Source organism: Dermacentor andersoni, chromosome 5 (assembly GCF_023375885.2).
Source record: "Dermacentor andersoni chromosome 5, qqDerAnde1_hic_scaffold, whole genome shotgun sequence".
NCBI classification, from domain to species: domain Eukaryota; kingdom Metazoa; phylum Arthropoda; class Arachnida; order Ixodida; family Ixodidae; genus Dermacentor; species Dermacentor andersoni.
This window is the reverse complement of record NC_092818.1, coordinates 125,881,097-125,905,545: the sequence shown is the minus strand read 5'-3', so window position 1 is coordinate 125,905,545 and position 24,449 is coordinate 125,881,097. Positions and strand designations below refer to the sequence as shown.

Below are 24,449 nucleotides of genomic sequence, written 5' to 3'. Positions count from 1 at the left end.
GTTATTCAGCTTCCTGAAGGAGAACTGTTCAAGCGCGTAAAAGTAGTAACTTCCGACAGCTGACCTGTCTTCGGAAGTGGAAAGCGCAGCGCAGAAACAGTGTACTAGAATATCTTACAGTGGGCTCGAGCGGAGGCGCGTCCAATTGGGCATCGCGTACCTGCTTTGGAAGAAAGTAGCGGTGGCGATGTCGTCCTTCGCACTTGAAGCGAGTGTGCGCCGCTTCTGCTTCTGCACGTGGTTTGTCGTTGCTGTCGTCGCGGAGCGTTGCTTCTTTCGTGCCTTTTCCGGCGTCAGTATTTACGATGCCGCCCAAGCGGCGGTTAAACCACTCTTACGCGCCAGGCTGCGCAACTGGCTACGCATATCACTGACTGCAGCAGAAGCTCCAGTCAGTGATATGCCTGAACAAGGACATGGCTGTAACCTCCAAAGAAGTGACTCGAGACTGGCATATCATGCGGCTGGTTACGTGGCAAGGAAGTGTGTTTTAAAGTCTAAGTGCCTTGTCTGCACAAATGAGCTATTACTCCCTGCCTCGGGAGGGAAGATGTTGAATGCAGCGGTGTTCACAAGCGCCTGTGACTTCGGTGGCTTGCTCTATCCCTCGGTGACACTGTTCGAGTTCATTAGTAGCCTCGAGGGCATATATTTACAGGCTGTTTCAGCTCCAAGAAGCTGCACCAAGACAGCATCATGGATTTGCTGGCTGTCATACATAGCAAAGAAGTCGCAGCTATTGGATGTAAGGAACACAGAAAAACTCTGACAGCTAACATGATCAGATTTTATACAGCAACCAGGATGCACTTTTATATTAAAGGGTTAAACAAGTCTCGTGATGCAGCGCGCAGAAAGTCACACCAACACTTGAAGCTTAGTCGCATGTGAGGGTAACGATACCAAGTCGTTCGACAGTAGTTAATTGAAAAGTGATCATATTGCGTAAATAAATGTGCACTGGTGTGGTACACGACAACTTGGTTCTTTATTCTTCGTAACTCTGCCAGCCATCTGTGCATAACAAGATAGCAGTGATAAATCCATTGCAAATTCCTTGGGATGCAGAAATCTAAAAACGAAGGTATTAAATGGTAATAACATATAATGAAATGTCACCAAGAAGCCTAGAACATCCATCCAATACAACGCACCATATTTCAGCGCGTTACGTTCCAAATCCGGCGCAAAAAGAAAAAAAATTAGAACATTGGCATCACTCAGTGTAAATGCCGTAGTGATTTCTAAAGTTTGATACAGAGACAGGATCTAATATGAGTCATCAAGAACAAGCTTCTAATGTCGCGACAAAGCATATTAAAGAAACAATAATGTTAATTGTCATTGCATTTTATCTGTGGCAAACTTCCTTATGTATGCGTTCCCATCTCGGCGTAGGCGACTTCATGTTGAGCATAGACAGAAAATAATTTTTATGTTGTCATTAAAGGCTCTTGAAAGCGACGAGACAAGCCTAATTAAGGCACGTAATTTGTGGGAAGTGCACCGTCAGTGGGAAGAGATGTATCATACGAAGGGTACACATTGCAGCCTGCTATCCAGCTCAGCCGCTCACGAAAATCACGGTAAGCGTTTGCAAATACTCCTTTTACGTTTTGCACGTTCATGAAAAAAACAGTGCAATAGTAAGCCATGGCAAACTGCAACGAATACCATCACGAAATGTGAAGTATTGCAGCTATGTCTGCGGCCAGACGATTCCACAACTACAACGCGCGCAAGCGAGACTATTTGAATCTTTCCACATTCATAATGAAGCTGCAAAGAACAGAAACCGGAAGCGAAATATTTTGTCCCTTGCTACCCTCGCATTACTTCGTGGTGACAAACTTAGGCCGCCCAAAACGATGGACGAAGCGGTTTTCCTAGCAGCGTGATGGCCAGCCCACGGCCCGAAAGCTGACACACTTTCAAGTGCGGTCGACTACAGCGCCGCCGCATCTTTCTTCCGCTTCAGGCCCTCTCCAGGGTAGGCGGTCGGGCCACTAGAAAGTGTTCTAGTTCACTGTAGCGCAGATAAGAGGAACAGAGTTTTATTTCCCTGCTCCATGCTATACCCAGAAGTCAAATCTTTCGTTGAAATGGTGACACGTGGCGACGTTTGTGGCACTTCAGCCATCCTTCAAGGGAGGTTGGAAAGGGTGGCTCACGGGAGGCTACACACTACAATCTCTCTTGTAATGCCTGGCTAGGATGCAGTTCATATATTGCGGTTTTTGTAGAAAGCACATCGCTTGCACCTGACAGAAAAACTGGGCATTGCTGACAACGTTTTCGCACCATGACGAAAAACGTTGACAAACTACATCAGTTAAAGATGCCGGTTATTGCACTTGCGGACATAGTTTTGGCCTGAGAAAGTCGTGACACGAAGCCTCTGTTCGTCCGCCCGTAACTGTGCCTATAGCAACAAAATAGAAATGAATTTTGAGACTGTAATGCAAGTGAATGGAAAGAATAACAGGAGAGGCTCCAATGAAAATAGTTATTCCATACTACCTCAGAATAAATGGAGCCAGAAGATGGGGAATATAATGATTGAGGCACGGGACCAAGCTGTGGCCGAATGACAACAAATATAAATAGGGCAAGACAGCCTATATCGACAGACAGTAACGAAGACGAAAAAAAGATAGATATATGGCGGCTACGCAGCCCGAATAAGGTGTCGGAGGCGCATTGCTTTGTCAAGGTTGCACATTATTAAAGTTTGTGCATTGATTCTAAACTTTCCTTTACATTTCCTAGGTATCTTAAACATGGCACAAGCTTTATTCTATGACAGGAAAATCAGCTGCTGGACGCCGATATGTTCCAAGTTCCACATGGTGCTTCAGATGTGTTCAGTTGTTGGATGTGAACCAAGCGTCGCCTTCATTGTTTTAAAATTTGTTCCTGTTTTCTACGCCAACTCTTCCTACCCATGAACCTATATCAACTCACTTGCCTTTTTGTTGTTCAGTCGTCGCCGGTCGCTTTGGTCACAGGTCCCGGAAAGCTGCGCAGGCCACTTCTACGGCAGCCACGTCGGTCCTGGAGACCGCGGCTATGCCCACCACGGGGGACACGGTGGTTTCGAAGGTGACTTCGGCGGCGACGTCAAACATAACGTTGAAGGCACCCTCGACAGCATCGTCGAGCGTTACGTCAAAGGTACCCTCGAAGGGCTCATCCAAGGAGTCTGCACGGGTGTCGCCGTCGACGGTTGTGCCCAAGGCGTCTTCTGCGTCAGAGGAACCACCTGCGGAGCCGGAAGCAGTGTCAGCCAGCAACGCGGCCATGGAGGCATTGCGCAACCTGAAGACGTTGGCGAGAGGCGGCACCCCGGCCTCTTACGTGGACTCCGTCGGCGCTCGAGGCCACCACGTCAGAGCCGTGGTGGCGGCCTGCCTCTGTTCGTGCGCTGCCGGCACCACGCTGGGCTTCGCCTCGGCGGCCATGCCTTCCATCGAACACGAGCCCTGGTACCATTTAGAGAAGGTGCCGCCCCAGAACAGATGGGTCGTCGACGTTCTCTCGTTCGCTGCCGCCATCGGGGCCATGCTGTCGGGTATTTATTTATTTATTTATTTATTTATTGTGTCCTCAAGGCATTGCAGCACTGTAGATCGGAGAAGGCATAGAAAGAACACCTACAAAGTTTATGAAGAGCACTTTACACAAAACATAATATCACGGAAAGCAAGAGCAAAAAGTGTGCTTCAAAAGCGCCGAAGACTGAAGTTAGCTCGGCGGCACGTTAAAGATACCCTCTCCTGGTGGTCAATATTTATCCGGAGTCTCCCACTACAGCATGCCTTACAATTAAATCGTGGTTTTGGCACGTAAAAGCCCAGAATGCAATTCAACTGAAGTTAACAGGCTTGGATAACATTTACTGCGCCACAATGCCTCCCCCTCTCCCACCTCCGCCCCCATACGAGAAGATACTTCGAAACTTATGATGTCTAATTGACGAAACGACGCTGGAGTTTTGTCATTCATTTTTCCTCCATGTAATCAACATTTTACAGCGAAATGTGTGCGGGTTGCCTGCTGCTTTTCAGGAGCTTTAACGAGGTACTGAAGACACACTTTAATAAGAGTTTGGACTTATAATGTGTTCTTTCTAAACTATAGTTTTGTTAATTTCGGTGTAAGACAGTGATCACTTGAAGAGAAAACGAACGCCGAACTGCCATTTTTTCTTACTTCGGGCCGGAACTCCAGCGTTGGTTGGTCAGTGAGGCATGATGGGTTTTAAAGCATTTCCTTTTGTATTTCGGGTGGGGCAGGGAGAGGTGGGCGAGGGCATTGTGGCGTAGTAAATGTTATCGAAACTTCTGAGTTCAGTCTTTGGCGCTTGTGGAAAACACTGTTGCTCATTTTTTACCGATTAAAGATAATTAGGCCCCAGAAGACACCTTGTCCTTGAAAAGTCAGGGCGACACGGCGGCCTGGTGCGGGAACTCGAAATCAGCGTCGCCACCCATCCTGTTTCCTTTCTTATTGTTTACAAAATCACGCTGCTTACTCGACTACATACTCACGACTTAATTCGGCATTCATTGTCACTTTCATGGTTCTGATTACGTTTGTTTCACGCTCTAAAACAATAAAGCACCTCGTTGCTGGCAATTTCTGAACGATTCACTTTGAGTAACCGGTTTCGCTGGCGCGCAGGGTTACCGTTGTGGGTGCTGGGCAGCCGGAGGACGCTTCTTCTGTGCGTTCTGGTAGCGGCTGTCTCGTGGGTCGTGCTTGCCACGTCTTTCGATACCGTCACGCTCCTGGCAGCCAGGGCTGCGTGTGGCCTGTGGTTGGGCGTCACCAACATCGGCGTCAGCCTGTACGTGGCCGAGGTGGCGCCAACGGAAAAGAGGACCTTCTACGTGGGTCTCGCCGAGGTAGGCATCGGTTGACGCCCAAGGTTAAAATTACAACTCGCTTGACTAACCAGACTCACCACATAGAGGCCGAGAGATTGAAGCGCAACGCTGAAAAAAAAAGTATATACCAGGGTGAAATGCCTGCAAAACTGTTAATTTAAAGCCTTCGATGTTCTGGCACGTGAAGGACTTGTTCAGCACTGCAAGAAGAATAACTGATCGTTAAACATTTTTGTGACCGGCCTATTTGCCGTCACCTTATCAATTCACTCAGCGCAAAACTTTGCCTGTAGCTTCGTGCTCGTACCCGTGAGTTCATGTTTGTGCGTGTTCATGTTTGGCACCGTTGTGTGGTTGGAGTGTGGATGACGTGTGCTCCCCTCGTCCTTGTGTTTACCCAAGTTGCCTTGTGCACACTCATCACAATGCCAGGTCGCTACGAGCATTGGCATTATGGTGAGCTACACCCTCAGCGGTCTCTCATGGCGGCTGCAAGCGACCATCTGGACCCTGGCGCAATTGCCACCACTTCTGGGCTCGCGGCGGTACCTGGTCGAGAGTCCACGCTGGCTCCTGCTTTCGGGACGTTCCGACGAGGCAGGCGTGGCCGCAGGCCGGCTCTACGGGTTGTACATACCTCCAGAGCTGAGGCCGGGACGCCTTCAAGATCCCGACGCCAAACCACCGAGTTCATGCAGAGTGCATATCAGGCTGGTTTCAGTGGGCGCCATTGCGTATTCGTTCCATGAATACTGACATCACTTTGTGGGCCGTGAGATAGCCAGCTATTGCATCAGGCTGCTAGCAGTTTGTTCAAATTTGTTTTAAAATTTCGCAAGAGTCACGAATTAGGCATTGGTGTCGGCGTGAAGACCGTGATGGAAGGTTACCCGAAACGTTCTGTCGCATATGACAGCAGCAGAAGGGTCGCCGACTTTTACCTAATTGCTGATTGGTATACAACAAATGCCTGAGAGCACACATTAATACACAGTGAACATTATGCCTTACTTCAAGTCTCTATTAAAGAAAGAAAGAAAAGATCGTGATTACTTGTTCCTTTTTTTAACCAGTATGGTCCTGCGGCATAATCTTTGTGCGGATTGCTCAAGATGCCTCAATACACAGATTTAGACAAGATGCCCTCAAGAAGAGTATGTCGATTGGCGTAGCATTTTCAAGCATAAGATAGCGCCAACAGACAAAACAACAAAAACTACGACGACGACGACGACAGCAACAACAACAACAACAACAAGAACGACAAAAAGAGAGTACACGAAGCAATTTGAGCGACAACTTGGAACTAAAGGTGGCTGGTGGCTTTAGCTGCTTGCAAGGTATATAGCGATCATGTTCTTTCGTCCAGTTATTTGTCTTCTGTGTCGGTGCTGTTTACTCTTGACAATGAGACAAATGACGCCCTGATTTCTAAAAGCTATCATCGTTCTTTGGTGTTCCTTGTCCCTTGTTCGTCTAATTGATAGATACCACCGCGTTCTCCTTTCAAGAATCGATTCCTGCGCGCAGGCATCTGTCGGCGTGCCTGCTTCTCCAGCTGTTGCAAGGCGCCACGAGCGCACAGCTCTTCTTCTTACGAGGCATCCAGGCCATGGAAGGCCAGGTGAAAGACATGCCAGCAGTGCTTGCCGCTGTCATCATGACGGCCATGCACGTGTCCTTCGCAGTGCTGTTCACCTCTCTGACGCGCCCGACGGGTCGGCGTCAGCTGCTGTGCGTATCGGCTCTGCTCGAGGTCTTTTGCTTCGCCGCCTTTCCACCTTTCGAACATCTCGCCTTCGGGTGCGTGGCGTATCGGGAGAAAAAGAAATCATGATTGGTTAAAGGATGACGAGAACACCCTCGATACTACATCAGTAAACAGCAATGAATGAAGATCACTGCGTAGAAGATCACTGCGTAAAAATGTTTTAAGACTGTAACCGGTGACAATGGACAGCCTCGAAGGCGCCCGCTGTGAATATAGCCTAGATTATTGTGGCTCTAAATGTAGTGTTCTTTAAAACTTATGGTAGCGCTAAAAGGGACGAACACACTGTGAAAAGACGACACGACGACGAGGAAACGATACTGACAACGGGGTGCGATCGGAGATGGTTGTTCGGCGCGTTCGTTCGGTTACCGGCGCGCGCGATTGGCCTACACCGCGCTGACGTCGCCAGCCGCGGGGCGAGGCCACGTTTTTGGTAACGTCAAAATGACGACAGGTTCCTGTCAATCATCCTCCCACCGAGCATTTCGTCTGCTAGGCGCCGAACCCGACGGGAGCTGGGAAGTTTGGAGCGATCATACGGCTTCGCATGGCGCGTCTGGTGGATTGGATTGGATCCAACAGGCGCTTGCGGCATGGCACGTTTGAATCCAATCCATAGTTTAATTCGAAAAAATGGCGCTTCCGTTGGGAACTTAGGTTGTTGCGCTGGCGTTTCTAGATTCTAGAGGAAGGAGGAGAGCGGGTGGCGGTGCGAAACGCGTTTGAAGAAATGGCAGAAAGTGAATTCCGGCGTCGTTTTTGTTTCTCGAAACAAATAATTCGTTGGTTGTACAGAGAAACCGACCCCATCAACGGTGCCAGCGAGCCACTGGAATGTTGTCGCTGTCTCTTGAAAAGTGCGCCACTCTTCCCGTCGTTTTTTTTTTCTTCTTTTTTCTTCTCGCTGTGCGCGACACCACCTAGGGACGACGCAAAGAAACTAATAGTTATAAATTGCAGTAGTCACACGTACTACTATTTGAAAACGTGTTTGGGCTTGAGAAGAAAAAAATACTTTTTTTTTTTTTTTTTAGATAAAGATTTCATTCATTTGAAAGACGAGAAACATTTCGTTTTGTAGTATACTGTCTACAAGCAGACGGCAAACGACGGAAGTAAACTTCCGGGGCGTGCACCGCTTCCTGATTGGCTGCTCTCTCCTCACCGCTGTCACAAATTTTGCATACTGCAACTTTGAGACCTTGCAGCAACAAACCCGCCGTGGTTGCTCAGTGGCTATGGTGTTGGGCTGCTGAGCACGAGGTCGCGGGATCGAATCCCGGCCACGGCGGCCGCATTTCGATGGGGGCGAAATGCGAAAACACCCGTGTGCTTAGATTTAGGTGCACGTTAAAGAACCCTAGGTGGTCAAAATTTCCGGAGTCCTCCACTACGGCGTGCCTCATAATCAGAAAGTGGTTTTGGCACGTAAAACCCCAAATATTATTATTATTATATTGCAGCAACTGAACAGAACGCGTATCGAACAAAATATCTCCGATCGCGCCCCTGGTTTATTTTTGAAAAGGGTTCAAATTTAAGACAAGCACAACACATGCGCACAACCAAACTGCGCTAGCCTTCTTTTACAAATAATGATATCGCAATAGAGCAAGCAGTCACGGGAAGTGAAATGATAATACCAAGCAGCAAGAAGTTAAACAAATGACCAATAAAAGACAACAATGGACAAAAAGCCATATGTTACGGTTTTACACATCTGTTCAGCAGTGTGTGCTCAGCCGAGTACAAATTTATCGAAACATCGCTGATGCACAGACCCGCCTTCTTTTGTATGTGGAATGCTTCCAGCAACACTCTAGCTTTAGCGCTTGCACTTGTGCCCAGGATCCTTGCTTCTTTAAACCGTGGCACACACTCGCAAACGACCACATGCAAAACTAAATTCGCAAGCTTGTCTTGGTTTGTTAAATTTTCACTTCCAGTGAATGCTTGCGATATTGCGATATCATTATTTGTAAAAGAAGGCTAGCGCAGTTCGGTTGTGCGAATGTGTCGTGCTTGTCTTAAATTTGAACCCTTCCCAAAAATAAACCAGCTGTGAGTAGCGTTCCGTCGTCGTCGTGTCGTCTTTTCACCGTGTGTTCGTCCCTTTTAGCGGTATACCATCAGTTTTAAAGAATGCATCACCAGCTAGCCCAGCACCTCGTTTTATTGAAATTAAATGTAGTTGATGTCTTAAATACGCGTGATGTTTGGAGTCTGTTTGTTATGAGCCATAATTCCTAAACACCACGCAGTGAAAACCCACCATAGGACAAGGACTCAATAAAGAAGGTACGGGGATCGCTCACGCTAATCTGATTCTCGTTCCTTCTGGGTATCGTTGCCACCTTGTTGTACACCCGTGGGCAAAAGTATACGGACCACAGGGTCTCGAAAAAGACTAAATTTCTTTGTAATTAACCCGCATAAACTGAAATTGACGAGTACACTGGAAGGTTCGCAATGCCAAGTTTGGACTACAGTCCTCAATTTCAAATTGCATTCACAGGCAGAGGAAAAAATCATCTTTATCGCGCGATCCCTGGTCCGTATACTTTTGCTCACGGGTGTACATTTCTAGTGTGGAACCTAAAACCATGCAAAAAAAAAAAAAGAAGGGAGGGAAGAAATCGTCGGAACTTTACTATGCTATACAGCTGCGGCCATGATTGTAGAACCTTTTACTATTAAACTTGCTATAGGATTTGAAGAAGCAGTCGTGTTTTTAAAGCGAAATATACTTAATTTTCTTTATATACCGACTTATTTTTGACGGGAACAACAGCAATCTAGGCTCCAGAAAAGCGTCGTGCGCAGAGAAGTGTTCCTAGTGTAAGCGCTGAAAGCGCTGTTAGAAAAATACAGTTGAGCGATATTGAGTGGTCAGCGCTGTCACTTGGTGCTATGGCTGAGATTTCGTGTCACTCTCGCGCCTGCGAATCTCAAAAGAACCGGCAGAATGATTTGCCTGAATGTAAAATCTTACGGGGCCGATATTTCAGCGGGCTTACCACGGCCCGGACGAGGTACTCGCGATTCTTTCGCATTGCCTTGGAGACATTAGGCAAAGGCTGCGGCAGTTAATATTTAGTCGCGGTGGCACCACCACTGCCATCACCATCCTGTTCTGTCGATTGTTTACCGATTGCACTACTGTCTTTGTGCTATTAACTATAGCATTCTGCTTTAGCGAACGATATGATACACGGTAGATATTGTCTTAGCGGAACTTGTTCTCGGGCTAGCGGTTCATACTTAATGTAATGACCGCATCGTTAAAGAGACAGACAGAAGAAAAAAAAACGCAGTTATTGCTTTAGACGGTCCGTTATTAATAGAAAGGAGCAAAACGCAATACGCGCGTTGTATTTTACATGTTGCGTAGTTAATGACCATCTGCAACATGTGAGCGGACCAGACCAGGCAAGGAGTTCACTTGTCTTCTTTCATTTGACCTCGCGTGCAAATATTTATCGCTCGAAACAAAGAAAAAAAGAGAGATTTGAAACGATCCGCTTCTTTTGAGAGAAGAAGCGATTGATATTCTCGCTGTTCTTGGCGCCGTGGTCGCAGTCAGTGGTCGACGGCGGAGCCTCCGGGTGAGACCAACTGGAGCTCCGTCTACTCGGTCAACATTCTCGTGCTGAGCTATTCGGTGGGCCTCTGCCACCTGCCGCCGCTGCTAACGGCCGAACTCTGTTCGGGACCATCCTGGCTGCGATACCTGGGCGCGTCATCAGTCTGGGCCACTCGGTGGCTTCTCGCCTTCCTCCTGGTTCGTTTCAACGACCAGTTCCAGACGCTGATGCGCCTGCGGAACGCGCACATCTATGCCGCCCTGGTGTTGGCCTTGCTCACCCTTGCTTTGCTATTCCTGCTGCCTGAGACTGAGGGTCGGACGCTGGTGGCCATCGAGCGGGAAGAATGAGCCGCGCGAGCAGGGTCCTGTTTGGTGTTGTTTGGACGCCATTAACGCCGAAGAGAGCTTCGCACATTAGTATTGGTTGCCAATTATCGTAGAATCAACTTGTGACTGTTACTGCTTATTTTTTTTTTGGATTTTTACGTATACAATCTATGCAAGTGCATGCGAAAATGTGCTTTCTTGCAGTCAGTACCTGATGTACTTTTTTCCACGTGACCTACGTAAAAGGCCTTGCTGCGGGATTTACGAAACATTTCGAAGAGAACCAGGTAGACTACGCCGGTCAGGTGGCTAACACATGTCTCGAAGCAATATGTATACCTCGCGTGATGGACTGTGACACATTATTACGCAGTGAGTCGTCTCGAAACTTAAGAGACGCGAGGCACCGCGATGTGGAATTGATAGGACGCTGTACAGTGTAATCGCCACCATATGCGACATCATGGAAATGCTAGTGTTTGAAAATTTTATAACAGTTTTGTTAATCAGTTGCCGAGTAACTACGCCATCAAAGCAACCCTGTCGTCTATGTTGTGCATCTGTTTACGCATTGCGGGCACGGTGTGTACTCTGCTGAACAAGCTGTCAGTAGGACTCGATTGTAGAAACAAATAAGGCGAATTTTTGTTGAGAGCCATCGCCCTCACAACTAAAAAAAAAAGAAAAAAAAATGAAACCGTATTCGCGCTCTATTGGAAGGAGCAGAATATCGCTAACGATTTTCAACCATGCTGCCGGTGAGGCACTGCCAAGCAAGCGTTTCTTTTTTTGGGGGGGAGGGGTGAAAGCGGAGTACTCAGCTTATTAAACATTGTGTTGTCAGTCATTGAAAATGTTGTTGGACAAGTTAAAATACTTAGGTCGTGCACATGCCGCTCACGCACACAGGTCACTCGGGCGTTCGCAAGAGGCACACCGTGCTATGTGCTGTGCGGTTGTCTGAGCTGAATCCAAAAGGTCGAGAAACTGAACGGACGCATAGATAGCGTCAGGAAAGACGATCCCGCCTAAGCCCTAGCTGCTCACTTCGCTCCGATTACTGTGCTGCTTATAAATTTTGTCTTACGCTAGGACGAAGCGGTGCAACAGGATTTCGATATCTCCCAACCTCGGCTACATCGCGAAGCTTAAATTATTCAGTGTTTCTTTGCCAGTGACAGCTGCTGTGGACTGGTTCTGTCTGGTTTTCAATCTGGTTTGCAATTCTCGTAGTAGTCGCGGACGATGCCTGCAGTAAAACTTTGAACAAAATTTATTCAAAACGGATCGCTTCCGCAGGGGCACTGGGTAAAAGTCTACTGGAGAACCACAGCTGTTTGAGAAGCATCATCGTTATTATTAAGCAGAGCACGCATTCGTCTCACTTGTCTCTCTGAACTGGGGCGAGGAGTGGATCTGGCCGACTGGGTCCGCCGAGGATTAGAAGCCCACATTGTGTGCGCTGCCGGCATTCGCGGTCGAGTCCGGCATACACTGCCTGATCCGAGAGCCTGTTTGGCATGGGAGCTACTCGAATCTGGATCGTGCCACTAAGCAAACTTATCATTTACTCCACACATCTGACTTCCACACCAGGCTGTAGATCCAATCTTTTCAGAATAAACGCTCTGCTCCTCCTCTCCTCTTCATTCACGGTCATTCTATAATATTCTTAGATTGTGGGCATACTTGAAGGTAGTACACTGCCCGTGACCTTGCCCCAACGTATACGTGATTGACGGCGCGCTTGCAGAGTCGTCGCTAGATGTCCCGAAACGCAAAAAGTCAGTCCACGTGAACTATCACTCCGAGTCGCAAAACGTATTTACCACGCGATTTCTCTGTGGAGAATGCCTATTCCGCACAACGCTTGCAGCGGATGTTATCAACGTCAGTGCCAGCATTCGACGTCGCATAAAACTTTACTTTGCTCGATCGCCGTCTGTTTAAATGTGAAGCATTTCTTTGTCCAGTCGGAGCCAAGGTCAGAGCAAGGTCACGCGCAGGGACGCCAATTTTATCTCCGGAAAATGTGCGCCCATCCCGTAGAGATAGTGCGGCTCGAAAAGCCGCCGGGCATGTTACAGACGCGAGATGTAGTGCAAATTAAGGTGATAGTATGACCATGATGGCTTTGACAACGACTCATCCTATAGTCCTTGTCCCGCCACAGTCGTCATCGTTGTCAAGCCATAGTCGTTATACCATCGTCGCCACTCTTTGCGCACGTTTGCGTCGTCTGAAAATTTCAGAAATGCTTGGTACGTGACATGGATAATCGTTAGGGATGGTTTTTGCCGTAATTGTTTTTTGATGTTTTATTATGGCTGCTTTGTAAGCGCAGTCATACTGACATCTGACCAGGTCTGCTAACTAAATCAATTTTAGTGCCGTACGGATGAGTGACACACGAGTTACTCAAAAGGAATGTTAACTAGTGATGTTCCCTTTATTAGGTTAACGTGCATAAGGAGGCTTTGTATTTGTATAAAGCAAGTGCATGCGAAAGAAAAGCAGGAACACTCTACTGACGATCAAATGTACGTTTTGCCCAAATTATAGAATTCGACTGAGTATTATATTCTGGTGGCCCCTATCTATAAAATTAAAGACCTTGTACTTTTAGAATGAGAAGATATGCGCTTATGCCTTGGGCAAGTAAAATTTGCTGCCACCACGATCTTGTACCAGGAAGCTCGTAAGCTAGCCTGTAGATTTCGCATTATTATGGTTCCTAAATTTTTAAACATGATTTTTTCGAAGACATTTACTATAGGTATCTATATATGACTGACACGTCTGAGTTTTTATGACATATCGTGGTCGTGGTTACACAGCCCTCCGGTAATATTTGTGCAAGCACAATTACAACTCTTTAGTGTGCGCGTACATCATGTTCACCCTTCGTATGGCGCCTTACGAAGCTTAAAAATTTGGTTAGAAGACATCTTTCCAAATCACGCTAAACTATTGCCCACCAGACGTATATTGCTATCTTACAAGACTACTTAAGTGAAATCGTTTCTGGTAACGTAATAGCTATATACTGACGCCCATCTGTGCAATGAGAAGGAAGGCAGGCGTTGAGATGTTCTCTGAATCTCTTCAATGGTCTTTCTCCCTTCACTTTCCTGATTTCACGCGTACATTTCTGGCAGATATACTAACGATAGTATTAGTCTTACGAAAACTTTACCAAAATGCTTCATTAGCTGTTATTGTGACCGACTCGCTTTCTGTGTGCGCATCACTTACTGCATACATCCCCAAATTTCACAAGTGGTTCCTCCGAATCTTACGTCAACTTTGCTTGCCTTGGGTACCAGATCGCTGTCGATTGTGCTTTAATGAAATGACAGGTTCACTCGCATGAGCACTCCTCCATGGGCATGTTATTTCTGTTCGGCTGACTACCGTTTATGTTACCGCGACTAGGGTACAGGATTTCTTCATATTTCAAAATTCCTTAAAATCTGCCCTCACATAGTCTGCTGGCCTTAATAATCTGTATTTACCCTGGAATAATAATTAGTGTTCCCCAAAGAAACTTGAAATATATTTTACAAGGCTGCGCTCCCGTATCTCTTCGCTAACATTTGTTTACACATGTGTGGTCTGGTTTACCACCTCTGTGTTACAGTTCGTCAGTACCTCCTCAAGCAGCATCCAGACTGGCATTTTGCAAATGGCTCGTTTCCTCTCCCTGTTCCTGGTGGAGACTTGTCACGGCGTGCTATATAGAACACTATTACTCAAGTAAAGGGTTGGCTATGTTTGACGTCCGATGGTGTATACCGAAGAACATGTGTACAGTCCGTTGTGTGCGTCCTGTGGCCCCTGCGAGACACATGGACACCCTAAATTAGAGTGTCCTGCTTTCCTTACGCAGCGCACATCGCTATTAAGGGACTATGATCTGCTGGGCCTGCAGTGTACGATCCTCGATGATTGCTTGTATTTTTTTTTAAATGTGGCGGTTAATGCCTCAGGGATACAGGGATTGCCTGTATACGAGTGGTGGTGCTTATCGACGCGACCAGGCTCATCGAGCTCTGCTTACTTTACTACAAGGAACTGAATTCATTTCCCATTCGCACAAAATTTCTTTTCATTGCGGGAGACGGAACTTTCTTGCTCTAGCTGTTTTATTCTTGCATTTGCTTACATTTTTTTTTTCATTTATTGCGAACTGCGCGCTTTTTCTTATTTTTGTTTGTGTGTTCCTGCGTGTCTGTTCTTTCCGACTGGTGCACTCTATTCTTTGACGTTTCCTTACTTTATTTCTTACTTTAGTCTTTGTGGACTTTCATTGTGCTTATTGTTAATTCTTTACTTCCTTCTCCTTATCTTTAACTTCTTTTTCTAATCCCTCCTTCCTAAAGATAGGCATGCGTTGTGCCTCTCTTGATGGCAGTTGCCAGCTTGTTCTTTCACCATTTCCATCTCTGTCCATAGTATATGTGTGTTTTCATATCAAGTAGTAGTAGTAGTAGTAGTAGTAGTAGTAGTTGTAGTAGTAGTAGTAGTAGTAGTAGTAATAATAATAATAATATTAATAATAATAATAATAATAATAATAATAATAATAATAATAGTTATAGTACCTTTGCAATATACCCGAGTCGACAGAGAATTTTTTTCCTATCTTGCTGGCGATTTTCATGGTAAACAAATCTTTTAGATGTTACATCAATCTCTACTGGAATTCAGTCATAGCTACGCTTTTCTTGCAGTTTAAAACTTTATTAGAGACACGAAACGATAATCTTAATAAACTTTTAAAATTATCTGTTGAATCTTTATTTTATTTCTTCATTTAAAATATTTTATCTCAAGCTCCACTATAACTTTCTTTTCATTTCTAAACTTTTTTAACCCATGTTCCAATATTGTCAGTTTTATCTATTTTATAAGCTTCTTAAAAACACTTGTGAAACCACCCGCTTTCTGGCAAATTACTCCGTGCTGTGCATGAGCCATTGAAGGGGAATGAGAACAAAGATGGTGTGGAATGTGAATCTGGCAAGCCTTCTCATTTTTACAAGCGACGTAGTGGGATTCGAACGACTTTCACTAAATGGGCGGTGGACAGTCAACAACAGTAATGGCTGTAAGTGAGTAGTATTTTGCATGCGTTCGAATGTATGTACGCATTCGTGTAAATTTCACAGACCCATTCCCTACCCCTACTTTCAGTTGTTGAACATTAACTGCCCATGATAAGACGACGGAGTTGACGTTCTTTGTTGTTTGAAGAGTAGTTGCATGTCTAAGCGATCCCTGGGAATAAATACAGACAGCTGTACTGTTGGAGTTAAATATGTAGTTCTGTAGTAGCGTTGGGAGTCGGCCTATATTACTGTAAGCAAGTTACTTTTTAAGCCACACATCAACAAAAAATATTTATGACAGCTGCAAGAAGGTTTGGGTGGGATGATTTAAAACTGATGTTGATTTAAACTACTCTAGAATAGGTCGTTTCTTGCAGTAAGTAATAAAATACTCGCATCTTAGTTGTTCGCTGCATGGTCAAAGAAACGAGCCAGAGTGTCTAAGAACACCGCAGTACCAAGACAAATGTATGTGTGCACTTATGTGAAGATAAAGTGGCTGCTAATAATTGCGGTACAGTCTATACAAGAAGAAAACAAAAACAAAATAGATACATCACCTGGTTCTTCACTAAGGTGTCACGCTAAATGCGTTCACAGGTTAGAGACTATGGGTAGCTCTGTAAAAACAGTAACTGTCAAGGGACATATGGCTGCTGTCACGTATCACGCATCACACGAAGCCGCCTCACTATTCTTCTCTAATATGCAGCCATCAGCGTACCCAGCAATGTGCCTGGCGGGATATATACAGATCTCAAGATGGCTGGTGTAATAGGTGAACCGTATTACGGCGAAAACGATTTGCACTACGAATGGGTTGCTCTGGAAAACTGGACATTCTACAGAAGCTTTGCACGTAAGCTACTCTAAGCCTTCCTCAGAGTTGGCTGCGTTTCAACAAGCACTCGCAAGACACTACGAAGAACTTATTCGCCCACAGATAACTGCTCAGAAATGGATTGTTAACCTCTCGTGTTGGTATGGCTTACTTTTGAAAGCTGATCGCTTAATGCTGATACAGGAGACTGAAGGGGACTGGCCTAATGAGTAAATTAGGTTTCTGCCTTCGTGAAGCACATTCTCCTACTTTTGCATGAAGAGAGACCTGGTAAACCAGAACAGACTTTAAAGAAAGAAGAAAAACAAGGGCCTCATCGCTTTGAGTTAATGCCCTAGCTCGGCATAACATCACAAAATTTGATAGCGTGAGATCGGTTCAGTTAACTGTTCATAAGTAGTGAAGTTCACTCCATTCACACACACACACACGCACAAAAGAAGAAAAAATATATTTGCGAAACTTTTCAGAGGTTCGAGAATAATTCGTTTGCTTAAAATAGCCCGGGGCCTTAGCTGATTTGCTTTGGTTATTTAAGAAACAAGAATGGCATAACAAGCTCTTTAATGATAAGGGCCCAAAGGATAACTTCTTACGTTAAATTATTGAATATCATTGATATAAGTCGGAAAAGAGATAGATAAGGTTTTGTAGAGTGAGAGAGCAAAATTGAAGAACTAAAAATAAAATAAAGATGAGTTTTCAGTGTCATGTCCTTGCTAAGCCTTGTGCCAGATGCCCCTGCTCAAAATTTTGTTGTCGCTGCCACGTTCGCAGTTCCCACGTACATTTTCGGTTACCGGTCTATAAGGCTCGTGGCTCATGGTGTTGACACGGTCTGCACGGTGACTTTGAACGGCGTCAACGTATTGAAGACGGAAAACATGTTCATTCGCTACGAAGTCGGCGTGAGATTGGTTCTCAGGGTGAGCTCTAAGCCTACGCCACCTTGAGTGCAAAAATGATGCTTGGCTTGCTAATGACCGACACAATGCTTTACACCCCATTCCACTAAGCAAGACGTGAAGTTCACCGGAAGATGGAGACTTGACGTGATCAATAAGGGTTGGAACGGACATTCCGACAAGGGGCCAAGCAGTTGTTGCCCTGACCAAGACAAGACCTCTTGTATAGAAGCGTCGATTCCAGCCCTAGACATTACTTGATCGATCAGTGTTTGCTATTGCACTAAGTTTCGCTGAACCTATAACCAACGGATGTTCCTGAATCGTCTGAGGGGGTTCCTGTATAGGGACGTACCGCTGACTTGTCTCATGCACAAAGAAGCATGATGCACTTTAAGTATGGGAACGTTTGCGGGGTATTTAACGTTTTCGTTTGTTAACGGCTTACAGCTGAAGATTCACAGCTCGTGTTAACCAATTCAGGGAGACCTGATGAGTGCGATTGTTTTTTTTTCTCCTTCTGTTAAATCGAAGCCTCTTGAGTGTCAGATTGAGAAACGGGATGGCAATGGCGGAATGAATGAAGACAAGCGATGTTCATTGGTTAACGTACTAAAGTTATAACTCTCTAGCGATATCTTACTGAAAACAGAAGCGGCTGTCTTCGCCTATCATTCTGGCTCCCCCACCCGTTACTCACTTTACGAGGGAAGATGTTGCACAACGAGCCAGCCCAAAATTGTTCATGCAGTCAACGCATCGTGCTTTTTTCGACCCGCAAACGCAGAGGAACAACAGCATCGTGGTGAGCTGCCAGTCACCGGTGTTGTACGCCCTTAGTGAGCACGAGGAACGAATCAGAGAGTCACGTCCCGTATTGCCACTGTGTCCTCCACCTATTCAGAGGGGACATTGCCACGTGAACTTGATCCGCAAGATGCCCTGCTCGTTCAGCTGGGACTGGGGGCCGTCGTTCCCCTCCACAGGAATTTGGTTAGTGCACATCGCACAGTGTACGCTAAGCAAAATCTTATACTGTTGCGCCCTTTCAGATTTCTCATGCGACGTGCACAATACCTCGCTGTAACGAAGTCACAGAATGCATTGAAGCCCGAAACAAGGTTAAATGCGTCAGAGTAGGGGAGGGACGTTTCTATGACTCGGTTTTTACTTTTTTCGAGGCGGGCTTTGCCAGGGGCGTCGAAATTGCACCGAAAGAGACGAGGGCGAGGTCGCTTGCTCGCGGCAGAGCTGGTTGATTGTCTCCCGCAGCGCATGCGTCTCTATTCTGCCACTTCATTGCTATGCTCCGTACAATACTTGGCGACGCCACTGTTGCTTTCACGCACTGCAGAGGCAGTGAAGGCTTTTTTTTCTTGACTAGATGCACCGTCACCGCAGAGCTGCGGTACTTCATTGTACCAAGAGAACGAGACTAAATTTGCCAAGGACGACCAAGCCGGCTCGCAGCTTAAAAGCTTAGTCATAGTACGATGTTTATTCTTTTTTTTTAGAAATAAGCAAGATATGTCACGCGTCACTCTTTTCTAGGAATCAATAGCATACCATATGCGTGTATGATTATTCTAACCCTCTGTTGAAATATCTATGAGCACTTGGGAAAAAGTAAGCAACAAACAAATGAGCATGGTGACCATGACAAGGTACTTGTGACTATATTCCGTTCCATGCACAGCAATCAACGCTGTGGAGGCTAGAGCGACTTCTTGCAGCGGTTTCGCTCGCACTTAGATATGGTTCGGTGTTTTGTGACCGCACCTGTGCGCAACTGTTGTTTATATAGGCCAAATATTGAATGAATCAAGTTTTAATCCTTGGAAATAAACACACTGTGTTACACGGCTGCTAATGTCTTGTTTTAGGTCATCTTTATTTTTGTTGCTGTCTTCGGGTTTTTTATTTGCAACCCGTCGCGAGGAGCCTCCCGTGCGAGCGAACGCTGATGGCGCGCAGCGAAGCATAGGCGCGGAGAGTTAATTTTTCTTGACCGAACTTCTTGCGTAGCTTCCGCAGCGTTGACTACTATGTATGGAACGGAGTATAGGAGAAAACGAAAAAATTGAAGCATCTATACCGAAAGCACACATGAAGCAAGAAAGGTCTCTAGCAGAAGTCAAATTAGATGTCCTTCTAATATGATTGAATGAGTGAGTACACCGGAAGCACCATTAAAAAATTAATTCTGGGGTTTTACGTGCCTGAATAACGATCTGATTATAAGGCGCACGCCGTAGTGGGGGACTGCGGGTTTTAATTTTGACCACCTACGTTTCTTTAACGTGTACCTATATAGCTGCACGAGAGTTTTTGCAATTCGGTTCTGCCGTATCGAGCCAACTGCAGAGCTGTGCATACGCGCATCGGCACGGCACGTGCATCCACGAGCTGAAGAATACGACGACCAGATGTCTCTGGAAGAAACCCTGTTTCTACTTGTAGTCCTGGCATGAGTCGGGGTCTGTACGACACTTCAGGTTCCATCGAAATACGGCCGCCATGGCAGGGACCAAACATGTGACCTCGTGCTCAGAAGCACAACGCCCTAGTCATTGGGCTAACGCGACTGGCTGTAAGCACCATTGTGATATCATCTACTCAAGTGTCTCCTTTAATAAATTCCATCGTGATTTCTAGGAGTGCGTTAGAGGTTTTGTTGATCCTTGTTTGGGAGATACGCTAAACGCTTTAAATAGGTAATAATATGTTGTAGTCCGGTGATCGACTGGCTGACCCTTGAATTTTATTCGTTTCTTCGGCAGGAAAACGATTGAATTAGAGGCCTACAACAGAGCGGTTATTCGAGACGTAACTGTGTCAACGACACCACAACGTGAGTTTACTGCGTGACCCACGGCAGAAGCGCAATAACGCACTTCCCCTGAAAACTACCGTTAGCAGCAACAAGAGAGCGAGACAGAGAGTAATGCTATTTACAGGAAATTCACAGAACTCGACCTAAGCTCATGCGCTCCAGTCTGCTACTACTCTTCACTGGAGATACGAAAAAGGGGTGTGAAAGTATAGGGATGAACTATAATAACGAAGTAATAAACAACATTCCTTAAACTCTGATTTCGGCATGCTGACACGCGCTTCAAAGGTAAGGTGCAGATAAAGGAACATATACGAAAAGAATATACGTATATACGCTTTGTAATAAGCTGCGGCTGAGCGCTAATCCTTCGTAAGAGCTTCGCTCGAAAGCTAGTAGTCTATAGATGATAGATTTTAACAATATTGCGTACGAACCGACAAGGCAGTAAGTGTTCACGTGTTTGTAGCAAAGAAAAACGAAAACTAGTATATACTAGTATTCGTTTTTGGAATACTAGTATATACTAGTATTCGTTTTTCTTTACTACAAACACGTGAACACTTACCGCCTTGTCGGTTCGTACGCGATATTGTTAACATCTATCATAAAGTAATCTCGTAATGTCTAACCAGGCAAATTTATACAACCTCATTAAGATTACGCGTCGAGTTTGTCGCTCCCAGCATCGAAGTACGCGCTAATTAGTCGTTAATTATTTATATTAGTTTCTGTACTTGATTTGCGCCTACGTGGGAAAAGTTTGTGTTAAGTAATAGTTTATATATGTTTTTGGAACATACCCATTTCTTGTTTACTTATTTAATGTTTGACATTCATTGCGTGTACTTAAACACTTCCTGTGTGTAACATCTGCAAACTCTCCGTAGCTGTATATGCGTCTGTGTACTCGTATCTACTTATAGACTTTGCGTGTAAAGAGCATACCGTTACTTATCACTAATTACTCCGTATTAGCCTAAAGTTGTAATGCGATTACTGCCGAGCGCGCAGTGCACAATTCCCGTCAGACCACGTTTTGGCTTTTTTGATAGTGGCACACAGCATCAGATGTCGTGTCTAAATATGCATAATGTCGATTACGAGGATGATGATACTTTACCTCTTCTTGCTTGTTCACTACAGGCACGGCGTACGGAGGGCTCAGATGGGTCATCAACGTCGGCGTGTTCTTCAAGCTATCACCACGTGCACCAAAATACGGGACCATCTTTATCAGCCTGGGCGACATCCTTTTGGGCAGTAAAACAGTTATCCTCAAGAAGCTGAGAACTCGCAGGGAATCATTTGAAGAGCTTAGTGGAGAGGTGAAAATTTCCGTGGTCGTTCCGCAGGTGAGTCCTTTTCAGGCTTTGTTCTCACCGTTCTTTTATCCTGCTGAAATCTTGTGCGTTGGCGTGAAGTTGCTCTGTTTTTGCGGCGGAATGCATAATACCATCTTGCTGCAGCTACTTTTTCCCATAGTTCATAATTACCTAGAAAACCTTTTTGAGAAATTATCTTTGCAGAGAGTAGTTTGCTTGCATGATCGCGATAACAGCTACATTGGATGTAGAGTGGTGGCTTTGCGAGGTAGCACATATCTTCCTATTTTATTTTGTTGTGTTTGCGACCATGCTCATAGACATACCAGGGCCAGCACAAATATCAGCTTGCGGTAGGCGCCCGAGTACGACTGCACGAAGAAAATGCTGTTGTGCTAATAATACGGCAACATAGGAGTGTCGCCGGCATGGGTGTTCGTTAGGGATAAGGACCAATGAAGAGCACTAGGGTTGTTTCGCATTGCGTGGAAGTGGTTGTAGAAATGCATGCGGTGTCTTGAAGTCAACTTGATGTAACTGCGCGCAAAATCGAGAGACCCTATATCAAGCCGACATCAAGCCATCGACCGAGTGTGATCAAATTCGCTATAAGCTTGTTTTTATCGGTGAGATGACGGAGCAAGAAACGTAAACGAAGTACTAATAATCTACTGAAAGAAGGCCCATATTGTGGAAATGACGCGCAAAGTGTTGTTGTGTCATCTGTTACGCGGTGGAAATTATATTGGGCGTGGCGCCCAAAACAGTCAAAAGCAACGAGGGAGTCCACGCATACATTTATTGAAACGGTAAGCAATGTACATAAAACGGTTTCATTGGGTGACCAAAATGATTTACTTTTTTTTTAATCGAAATATCGTAATGAGTAACGCTTTGAATTATTTACGCGTATGATACATGCGGACATGTATACGGCGTTTTCTGTGGTTGGAATGGAGGAACACCTCTTCTGCCGTCAAAACGCCGACCATTGCGCGCTGAATCAGAACCGCCATTACCGGTTTAAAATGCATGGAAAAATGCTGCTAATGAAACCATTTTTATATGAACACAGTGGTTATGATTCATGATAGCGTTCTTGATACTGAGCAGCTAAATTGTGATCTCCTGCTTCTCTAGGCTATAGAAATAGATCGTTGGTGGCCGACTGGCTACGGAAGTCAGAAGCTGTACCAGCTCAACGTGACTATGTCTATCGACGACGAACTGTGCGACAAGATGATCAAATTTGGGTTTCGAACTGTTGAACTCCAGGAAGATGCTATAGGTAAAAGACCTCCAACATATATAACTCATCGTCTGTTAAAAGAACACTACTTTAGTGTTTCGTAGTTTGTGCCATCCACCGCCTACAGGTGCTTTTTTTTAGCGTTCGCTTTGTGCCAAAACTACAGTGCTCATCACGGTTAATTATTTTTGTATCGCTTTCTCGTGTTGGGAATTGTAGGAAGCGATCAAGAGAACTTGTTCTTGGGCAAGACACATATCAAGAACATTGAAGTCAGATTTATTAAATATTTCTGCGTTGGCGTGACAATATTCACGCTGCTTCACATTATAAAGTTAATCGTGAATTAACAACCGTGCAACGTGCCGTATAGTGCTATAATATTTGTGCATTATCAAAATAAACAGTTGAGTCCATTTGTTGAATGCATCAATAAAGATAAGTCGCTACCACAAAAAAGGTCCTATAAGGCTAACATGTGCCCTCTTCGACACCTCCCCCCCCCCCCCACCCCAACCATTTCGTCTGTTTATATATATATATTTATGTAGAATGATTCAAAGGATTTCACACTCTTTCTTTCTTTCAATGCTTGCGTCCTAGACGGAGTCGATGACGGCGCTAAGTTCTACTTTAGTATCAACGATGTGCCAATATTCGCCAAAGGTAGCAACTGGATCCCAGCGGACATCTTTCCGGAAAGGGTTACGGAAGAATACGTCAGAGAGCTGCTGCAGTCCGCCAAGGTGCGTTCATACAGCTTCTGGTCACCGTCTCGCGGTGCTGCATCGGGTGTCACCTAGACAACCGCGAGGGTCAAAGGGTCCGAGCCCCTCAGTGAGACGATCCGCTCAGCCGCGTGTGTTGGGTGTGCGCGAGGCGGACGATCGCTCAGTCTCCACTGAGAGCGAGACAGAGCTACGCAAGGAGGAGAAGGCCCAGGGTACAAGGAAGACGCGTATTAGACGATCACCTTGGCGTTGACTAACTGTTACACCCTATATGCGTGGTGCACGTGAACCGAAGCACTGTCGCAAATTAAGGGTGGCACTGAGTACCAGGCAACGCCGTAACACGCCACAATACGGGAGGATGGTGCCCGACGACCGTGCTACCAGGGCGAGGTTTCTTCAGCTCGATGTAGACTCCGAGGGCGACCCGGCGCATTACGACCGCGCACGTGAAGTGATCTTTGGCGTTGCCTCCAGAACAGGAGCAGCGAATAGCTGTGCACCTGCCTCGAGTCGAGGATCCTCGGTGGAGTCGACCAGCCAGAGGGCTGACTCGCGTGTTTTGAATCGGAATTCAGTACGCACAGTTTCGCCGTCCGAGAGCTTCACGCCGCGCGACCCCGCTCCCCGGTCGGCTCGAGCCGCAGAGAGAGAGAGAGGGCACGCGAGTTGCCACCCAAGCAGACCAACTGGATGAACCCCGGGTCCGTAGGGGGGGGGGGGGGGAGCAGCAAGTGCTTTACGGTTGCCCTGCTGATGGCACCCTCGGAGGAAAGAGAGAGAAGGAAAGCGGTGGCCCGCGCGCGCGAAGTTCGAAAGCGACTTCGTCGCGATGCGGCCCCTATGTCGAAAATGCGCTGCGCTATGGCGCCGCGACC

The 24,449-nt window shown here is 46.0% G+C and overlaps 3 protein-coding genes across 3 annotated transcripts in view; all 3 read left to right on the top strand.

The window, feature by feature from the left end:
* Positions 1-3,069: 3,069 nt before the first annotated feature.
* LOC126532059 (uncharacterized) lies at positions 3,070-4,922 on the top strand. Its single transcript, XM_050179753.2, has 2 exons — positions 3,070-3,571; positions 4,684-4,922. Exons 1-2 carry the CDS (start codon positions 3,070-3,072, stop codon positions 4,920-4,922), a joined length of 741 nt encoding a protein of 246 aa, XP_050035710.2.
* Positions 4,923-6,018: 1,096 nt separating this feature from the next.
* Positions 6,019-11,309, top strand: LOC129384780 (solute carrier family 2, facilitated glucose transporter member 8-like). The gene is made up of 2 exons (XM_055070373.2): positions 6,019-6,692; positions 10,243-11,309. Exons 1-2 carry the CDS (start codon positions 6,502-6,504, stop codon positions 10,595-10,597), a joined length of 546 nt encoding a protein of 181 aa, XP_054926348.1. The 5' UTR covers positions 6,019-6,501; the 3' UTR covers positions 10,598-11,309.
* Positions 11,310-15,680: 4,371 nt separating this feature from the next.
* The window catches only part of LOC126532058 (beta-mannosidase-like), a 29,582-nt gene continuing 20,813 nt past the window's right edge, over positions 15,681-24,449 (top strand). Inside the window, exons 1-8 of the mRNA XM_055070503.1 lie at positions 15,681-15,690; positions 16,400-16,546; positions 17,306-17,454; positions 18,221-18,426; positions 20,214-20,284; positions 21,413-21,621; positions 22,732-22,879; positions 23,444-23,586. Of these exons, the coding sequence (XP_054926478.1) occupies positions 15,681-15,690; positions 16,400-16,546; positions 17,306-17,454; positions 18,221-18,426; positions 20,214-20,284; positions 21,413-21,621; positions 22,732-22,879; positions 23,444-23,586 (1,083 nt within the window). The remainder of the gene's footprint in view (positions 15,691-16,399; positions 16,547-17,305; positions 17,455-18,220; positions 18,427-20,213; positions 20,285-21,412; positions 21,622-22,731; positions 22,880-23,443; positions 23,587-24,449) is intronic.